This window comes from Polypterus senegalus, chromosome 1 (genome assembly GCF_016835505.1).
Source record: "Polypterus senegalus isolate Bchr_013 chromosome 1, ASM1683550v1, whole genome shotgun sequence".
NCBI classification, from domain to species: domain Eukaryota; kingdom Metazoa; phylum Chordata; class Cladistia; order Polypteriformes; family Polypteridae; genus Polypterus; species Polypterus senegalus.
This window is the reverse complement of record NC_053154.1, coordinates 26,333,010-26,342,098: the sequence shown is the minus strand read 5'-3', so window position 1 is coordinate 26,342,098 and position 9,089 is coordinate 26,333,010. Positions and strand designations below refer to the sequence as shown.

Below are 9,089 nucleotides of genomic sequence, written 5' to 3'. Positions count from 1 at the left end.
TGTGTTGTGTTATTACTGTTTTTCAGTCTTAGCACCTGGTCCAACTTCTGCAGAAAAGTACAATGAAGGGTATACTAAACCCTCTACAAAAATAACCCCTAACCAATTCCACCATGCTCAATTATTCTGCTTGACAGCAAAGCTGGAAAGAAGGGGCTATACTGCCCCATGATGTTCTTCGTTTAGGACACTAAAGGGGCAAAATGCTAATAAAAATTGAACTTTGGAAATATGCAGTTGACAACTAACTAAACTAGTCTGTCAGAAACAAAAAGGCACCCTCTAAAAACAGTGGGAACAAAGAAACATAAGCCTTCCCATGCACAGGACGTGGATAAGGCACTAAAGGAGAGTTAATTATATTTTTGTGTTTTCTGATTCACTTCATTTGATATATACATATATATAAATATATAAAAAAAATCAGACATGCTGGTTTGGTGAATGCCTTTACCAAGAGGGATAACAAGAGAGGTTTGCACAGTCAGACTGCAGAATTGAATAAACATCACTTCTAGCCCTGCCCCTTCTGAGATGACCAAATATAAAGAAGGGCGTCATGAGAAGTCGGTGGTCCTTCAGAGAACAAGCTGATCCTCTCTAAAGCAACCAGCACAACATCACACAACTAGCATGATGCTCCCTTGTATCTTACCACCATAAGGTGAATTAAACAGTTTACACCTGCTGGGAGCCCAAATCTTTATGACATGTTCTTATTATATATATATATATATATATATATATATATATATATATTCTATAGAAATATAAAGGCTGTGTACAGTATATATTTAGTATGTGCGCTATTACTGTATACATTTTGTGTCAAGTTATTTTTGCACAAAGCATACGTTTACTGTATGTGCGTGTGCATTTGCAGATGATTCACTTAATCTTAGAAATGCCTGGAGTGTTTATACAGCTACGGCATATTAATCCAACAACAAAGACAGCAATTGTGGAAACGATTCTAAAAGTAAGGCAAAGACAGACAATACTGAAGTGAAATGGAAATTCAAGTTGGCACTTGCTGAAGGAATGTGAAGGCTACGTGAAGTGCATTGCCTCAAATTTCATCTTTATTATAATTTTACAGGAAGCTATATAACTTATTTTCTGCATAAAAATGCAAACATTGAAAGCAAATGTTTAAAACAATTCAAACTGATAGTCAAGATTCTTATTTTTTGGGGGAATTACCTGATAATTGTTTCCCAGGGAAAAAAAAAACCAAACTATTTTATTTTAAAGATCTGAAATGATTACTCATCCATTTGATTTAGCAAACATGGGTGCCACTTGGTGCTATTGGATATGATGATGCAGTGCCACGTTTATTTTTGAAATGTTGGCTCACAAAAGGCTACACCCCTTTTCTAGAAATGGGGTCCTTTGTCCCTAAGCAATGCCTTTGTTAGTATTCACACCTGAAACTCTTCTCTCCTAACTGTAACAGCAAATTTGGACTGTAGGCTCATTAATGGCAAGTCCCTGCCTTGCTGGGGCTGGACAGTAAAAGTAAACAGTGCTCAATGTATATTCAACCACTGATGCTTAAAGTTCTTTTCAGTGTTAAGGATTTGAGCATCTCATGTTTTCAGACTTTCAGCATTTCCAACTGTTTGACTAGTGAAACAACAGTGATTTGCCCATCGTTTCTGCAAATATAAATGAAATGTATGGTTTAGAAAAGCAGTACGCAATTGTACCACTCTTAGTCTTTAGGACACATTATACCTTGTTTTTGTACTAATAAAAAAAAAGCTTTGTAAAACATTAAGATGCCACTCAGTGCATCAAGATTGTTTAGTTCGCTAAAACAGGGCGACTCACAAAAAAAGTGTCCCTGCGTACAGTAAGGAGCCCCACCTGGATTTAGCAGCAGCAAGCACAGTCAACCAGTGCAAGCTGTTTAGTTCCATTTTCTTTTTTATGTTATCTGTGTGCTTCATGGACAGAACGCATGCTGCAGTCTTTGGAACAGTGTATTTCCAATTGTGGAGGTATATACTCAGAAGGCTCCTACAGTCAACAAAGTTGACAAACGAGGGATCTGTGACACAATATCCCATTGCAAGTGCTCCTGTGAAACACACAGTTTAGCCGATGGGTGAAAAAACTATGTACTACTGGCTCTGTGAGCAGTGCACTGAAACTAAGAAACCATTTTCTGTGCATCCTAGAGGCTATCAACAACACTGCAGATAATATGGAAATAAGCCTACATAAGGCGAGAAGGTGGTCATCACAACAAATTGGCCTGTCACAGGTCTTGTCAGCATGTACAGCATGATTTGCAGACTACTGTTGCCCCTGTATCTCATCCCGTGTCTACTTCAACTACATGACTTCATGTTCTCACAACCCTTTGTCTTTGTCAAGAACTAGTTAAGTGACTCCACCTTAAAGACAATTTCCTTTAACTTCCACTAGTTGTTCTTAAATATGATTCAATGTTTATCTCAAAGAATTCTATTGATCAACTTTATCAATGCCTTTGATGATTCTAGAGGTTGGTATTAGGTCTCCATATAGCCTTATATGTTGAAAATGAATAACTTTAACTTTTTAAGCATGCCAAATTAGGAATGTGCCCCTTAGTTCAGGTTGATGTACTATTCACTACCATATCCATAAGATCATTATCCACATTATTCACAATATACAGTTGTTAAGGTATATTTTGTCTCACATTATGCTGTTGTCAGGGATGCCAGGGGCGACAACCCAGCCGGGACGCCCTGAAGGACCGGAAGAGGGTCTACGCCCACCCTGGATCACGTGGGGGCCACCACCCTGTTTGCGTTGGGGGACACAGGTAGAGGGCTTGGAAGCCCAACCCTGTAGGGGCCTGTGGTCACCGCCAGGAGGTGCCCCAATGCCTTGGGAACCCTGGACCTCAGCACTTCCGCCACACCAGAAAGTGCTGGGGGGCAAGAGAAGCAGGGATACCCGGAGAGCTTCCGGGAGAACAGCCGGCACTTCTGCCACACTGGGGTGTGTCAGCGGGAGATTGCCGGGGAGCACCTGAAGCACATCCGGGTGCAAATAAAAGGGGCTGACTCCCTTCATTCGAGGCTGGAGTCGGGTGGAAGCAGGACGAAGCAGAGGAGAGTGTGGAGGCGGCCTGAAGAAAGGTGTTGTGTGGCCAGGACTTTGGGGGGTTTGTGCACTTGTAAATATTGTAAATAGTTGTAAATAAATGTGTGGTGGTGACTTCCAACATGTCTGCCTGTCTGTGTCCGGGCCATTTCCACACTGTATTTTAGCACTGTGCCAGTTACATAAATTGTGACACATGCGACTTAGGGAGATTACCTAGATGCTGATGCTCAATAAATTGCTGATGGCTCAGGTAAAACTGGAGGCATTCATAAACTGAGTAGAGGCTGATATGCATGTGAGAATTAACAAACACATAAGGGCACGACAAACTGCTGTAATTTAATACAGCAAAGACTAAGAAACATGAGAAGTTAGAGAACAACAGCTAATGATACAAGAATGGGTACTAAGGAGATGAAGACAGTTTACTGAGCCACTGGCATATTTGAAGGATAAAGTCTGATTTAGATGTAAGAAACAATATACATAATTGAGGAATGGTTTTGAGGCAACCAGGTGGCAAACAGAAAAGTCAAGGTATTGATGTAGTAGGGACATGTAGGTCCAAAAAATGAATAAAAGGAAAATCACTGCCATTTAATAATGTAAAAATGTCAAACATAACAGTCAGTGATAACAATAAGAACTCTAGAATGAGCATGGCTAAGATAAGCAGTTAGCAATGCACCATCAATTGAAGTTCTGGCATTTTTGTTGTTGTGAAGATTTCTATGGAAGCACTGAAAACTGTAATTATGGAATGATTTTAGAGCATCGTGGCAAATCACAGAAAAGATGAGACATCTTTAAAATGGCCAAAAGTTGGGACACAGAAGAACATAAAAATATAGACAAGGCAAGTCACGGTTGTTTAATAATGCAAAATGTCAGAAACACAAAATGTCATGGAATAATGAATGACTGTGGAATGGTTGTCTTGTACCTATTCAGTTCATACAAAAAACAGTGGCTGGCTAAATTGAATAGAAGTTGGAATTTGGATAAGCATAAACTAATAAACCAGGAAAACAGAAGTAGCTGAGAACAGTAAGTACTTTAAAAACAAGCATGTAGAGAGTGGCACACAGCTATCTTAAATACGGGTGCTGACCTAATACCAAGAGATGGCACCTGCCAAACAAAAGGCAGCCCTAGAGAAAGAACAAGCATTTTAACCCAGGACAAGACGGGAGCATGACATGACCGAAAATAATAAAAAATGAGATAGCTGAAAAGAATAGCATCAAGCGGAAGCATAGAAAACAGGGTATACTTCTGTTTCAAGTGTCATAGGAGACAATTGTCCCTCACATTAGAAATGCCTAAGAAGAGCAAGAGTCTGGGATTTGACAAGGGTTTAAATAGTAGGCTCTGTTGCACCAGAAGGCTTTGACATTTCAGCCGCAGTCTGAAAGAAAACAAATAGAATTTTTTTCCTCCTTCACCCATACCTAACAGTGCTTTATAAAATCCAGGAAACTCCCTTCTTAAAGGCCACAAACAGTAACCAGAATCAAAAATTCTAGGCTGTACAATGAAATTAAAAAATAAAAAGCACACTAAAAAAGAACATCCCACAGTGCTTTGCTTCCGGTACATCAATCAATAGTCTTCATTATTATTTCCACACAGAAAAAAGCAAGCTACAGATTTCTACTGGGTCCCTACAGAACTGTTAATGTATTGACCAACCTCTGCCATTTGGATCAGAAAATACAGTATTCTCCTCTTCCAAACTTTTATTTGATGTAATGGTTTTCTGGAAGATGTCAGATCCATTGAATCTTTACTGAGTGCTATACAGCCAGCATTTCTTACCCAAGCATCTGGGCATTGGTCACATTTTGCACAAGAAGTAACCTAATATTAAATTTTTAAAATGTTACTTCTTCTGATTATATTGGCACTTGGTGTGAAGGGTGAAAGACATCTGGTGTCGTCCGTAGTCTAAAAGCCTTCATGAAAGCATCCCCAGTTCTTCATATCTTAAACAACTTTTTAATAGCAGCGGTTCAACTCCAGCTTTTAGACACTGCAGACCATTTCTTTTATTTAAATAATAAAAAATGGTATCTTTACTTCTTCTCTAAATCTACACGATAAAGCTGTAATATCTGTAACCCATCATAGTAGCACATCGTTTCCAGATCCCATCGATAGCTTTTGAATTGGAGCACAAGGTCCAAGAAACAAGGGCATTCCAGTTGTCTTGTCTTGAACATTGTGATCGTAAAAGACGTAGACACTCAGTGACTTTTACTCTATATTTTCATTAAATACTGTATGAAGAAGACTTACGCAGTACACAAGGCTTTATTTGGTAGTAATTTAGTTTCTCCCTATCACATTTACAGCACTAATAAATCGATTAGTTTTAAGAAGGCACATATCTGAAATGGAAAAAATGAGTCTTTACTACATAACAACATTACACCTTACTAAGTTCTTGAACAAGTGGGGACGATTCAATGTTGTTTCCCAGATGAATGACAAAATAATGACACTGACTCATAACGGAATAAGAGTATTTAAATAACCAAAAAAATCAGTGTATTAAGGAGTGCTATTGTTTGTGTAAAAGAAGGCAGGGACACTGTGCGAATTTCACCAAATTTGGTCTGAACTGTGACTGCCAAAGCAGTTTTTCAAGATCAAAGGCAGCGAGTCAAAAGTCATAACCTGTCTGTCCAGTGCGAGAGACATAAATAACTATATTGATAATGACTTTTGCATTTATTTGTTTGCTTTGCATACTGATTTCTCTCTGTCTGAATTCTTCAATCACAGAATGACAGAATGCCTTTAGGCTTTAACACTGCATTTGCGTGAAAATATGCACCATTCTTTTTTCAAAGCTATACACTTAATTGTTCTTAGAAAACCTTGCTGTTTTACTATTTTTCAGTCCCAGAACTGCTACATATTCATCAATGCCTTTAACCCAGAGCCTGTTTATGTAGCCATGATACATTTCATTGTAGTAGACTGTCTGGCTCATGTGTAAAAAAAATGAGGACTTTTTGTTTGGTCAGTTGGATGCAACTATCTCATCCAACAATGCTAGAAACCTAGAAACAGAAAAGTGGTTGACCAAAACCTGCATGCATTCAAAAAATTTAGATGGTCAAATATTGGTATTTCAGCTGCACTAATAAGGAATTATTGCATAAAAGATACTATTCTTTCCGATAAATGAAGAAACGTAAGCTATGCATTGTGTTTTTATAACAAAAAGAAATGATTGACTTTCAAGGATTTTTAAAATTGATACTGCTCAGCTTTAATGCAGTTTACTTTGACCTCTTCAGGCAATGAAGGAAGCATATGATGTCAAAAGGACCAAAAAACCAATGAATGGGATATAGAAAGGATGCTTTCATATTTCTACTTAAATAAACTATTACTGCAGCTAAAGACTAGAGTTGACACCCAGCACACAAATCTATCATTCTCATATTTATCTGAGGCACAAGCACTGAGTGTCTGCAAAAATAAATATCTTCACATACTTCCAAGGCTCTGAAGACTTTGTTTATCTTTTGTTTCTTCATTCGGTGTAACACTGGCTTTCCCGTACATATAATTTAGCTCCACTTGTTTTTTAATCACCAAAAGTGTATAAATCCTTTCAGGTGTCCAACTAAACTGATATCTGACTTTTAAACAGCACAGACAAGGTCTAACCTAGGCTATAGGTTTTCATCACAAAACACTGGAACACTGGTGTTGATGGCCCTTGAAAGAATATTAGGTCTTCAGTTTCAGTCATCATCTTGGCCACACTTGTTGCTTAAAGCCAAGCGGTTTGTTTCTTGAGTCTCCATACATCGTTCCACATTTTCTATATTTAGTGAATTTTCTTCATACATGATGAGGTTTTCTTCATCTTCAGAAATGCAGCTCACATCATGTCTATCAGCCATTCCAGGAGAATACATGGGGCTTATGGGAACCTCACTGGGCATTTTCAAATTTAGAGTGATATTCGGTTGGCATTCTTTTCCTTGACCTGTTGTCCCTCCGGGGATCTGTTCACAGTCTTGAAAATGCATTACTTCATCAGACTGAGTTATATTTTTAATATTACCATCTTTATTATCATTGTCACATTTCACAGGATGCACCATTTCTTGGTCTTTAGCATCTTTATATTCATCTCTATCTTGATCCTCTTCTGACTCTCCTCCATACTGTGTTAGCCCACTTAATTCTAAATCATCTGCTGTGGAAGCTCCTGGAGATGTATCCATGGACAGGGTGCCATTGGATTGAACCTCATTCCTTAAAACAGAAGATCTCTGAATATCCATCTCATAAGGATCATCTTTTGACTCTTCCGTGTCTTTATTAACTTTCCAGCCACAAGCTGCAAGAAGTGATAAGCCATACCCTGCCCAGGAAGAAGGCTGGTGTGGGTGTCTGTTATCGTCAATGCTTCTCTCCCTTTCTTTTCGTCTTGACTTGCTAGTGTGATTCACTTGAAGGTGCATTGCCATAAGTTCTACTGAAGAAGTAGTAAAAGGACAAAACAGGCACTGATGAAGTGTTACACCATCTGGAGTCTCCTGAGAAGGTCTTCTGGACAAATCTAAAGGTTCAAATTCAGCCCTGCCATTGGAAGATGATACTGGAATCTTATTTGTTGTCAAAGGTTTCCTCCTAGATACCTTGGGTGCTGGGACAATTTTTCCATCTTTAGATTCTTTTGGTGGACATTCTTTATAAGGACTTCGCAGAGATTGGAGATTCTGGGAGCCTCGAACGCTTCCTTCCAACTCAGAAATGTTATGGAAGAGCTTGTTTACTATGCCAGTGCTCTGAGTATGTCTTTTGTCCTCAGAATGCCTAGAGTGTGTTCTCTGAGGTGGAGGTCTTCCTGGCCATTGCGGAGACATATTTTTTCCAGAGAATCCAGCAGCTGATGCACCGACCAGTCCTCTACTCCCAATGTCATGTCGGCCAAAGTTAGCCCTCTTAGATCCTAGTAGAGTAGGATGGCCATCAGCAGTGGCAGAAGCATTCCTTTGTTCACGATGGTGTCGCTGCAGGTGATACTTGAGAGATCCTGACTGTGTTCCTGCATAATCACAGTGGGGGCACTTGTAGGGTCTCTCTCCTAAAAATAATACAAACAGAAAAAAAATTTAGTGCATTCATTCATCTTCCTGACCTGTTTATTTCAATTTGAGGATATGGCAAACACAGCATTTCCAGAAGGAACCAGCTCTATACAACACATCAGTTAAACATAGATTATGTTCACTCAGTCTATTGGTGATGCAAATACAAAACCGCCCAGGGGAAAGGCACTGGGTGGAATTGGGCTTCTAATTGATCCCCTGCCTGGTCGATGCCATGTTGAACTTTGTTCCAAAGATTGAGAGGGCTTCCTTTCTGTGGCTCAAGGTTGTGGATTGGAGGACTCGGACTGCCCTATATACTTATAAAACAAATGAGAGTTCTGAGTACCAAGCCTTCTTGGAGTACCTGGAGGGGAACCTGGAAGGGGTCCCACATGGGTAATGATGGAAACACCTGGAGAGATGTGACTGGGAGGAATTGCTTTTCTAATCTAAACCCAAGCAATGTTTTGTTATTTTACTTCTGTGCTATGCATGGTTTGTCCATAGCAAACACCACATTTGAACATAAGGTGGCCCATAAGTGTACTTGTTACACTTGCATCCTGGGGGAGGTGGGGGAAAACAAGGTCCAAATGAGCCTTATTCAAAGCCTCCATTGAGGAAGAGACTAACAAGAGCTGCACCCTATAGGTGCCTCATAAGGTTCAGGATCCCTAATAAGGGCTAGTTGGTCCCAGTATAAATGACAGCTGTATCCTCATATTCAGAAAAACATCAGGGGCCTCATGTATAAACGGTGCGTATACACAAAAATGTTCTGTATGAACGTTTCCACGTTCAAATCGCGATGTATAAAACCTAAACTTGGAGTAAAGCCACGTACACTTCCACGGTAGC

General features: G+C 39.5%; 1 protein-coding gene across 3 annotated transcripts in view; it reads right to left on the bottom strand.

The window, feature by feature from the left end:
• Positions 1 to 3,184: 3,184 nt before the first annotated feature.
• LOC120523507 (zinc finger protein 536-like) overlaps positions 3,185 to 9,089 on the bottom strand; it is a 148,202-nt gene continuing 142,297 nt past the window's right edge. For all 3 annotated transcript variants that reach the window (XM_039744887.1, XM_039744901.1, XM_039744892.1), the window contains exon 5: positions 3,185 to 8,224. In XM_039744887.1, the coding sequence (XP_039600821.1) occupies positions 6,870 to 8,224 (1,355 nt within the window). In that variant the 3' untranslated portion in view covers positions 3,185 to 6,869. The remainder of the gene's footprint in view (positions 8,225 to 9,089) is intronic.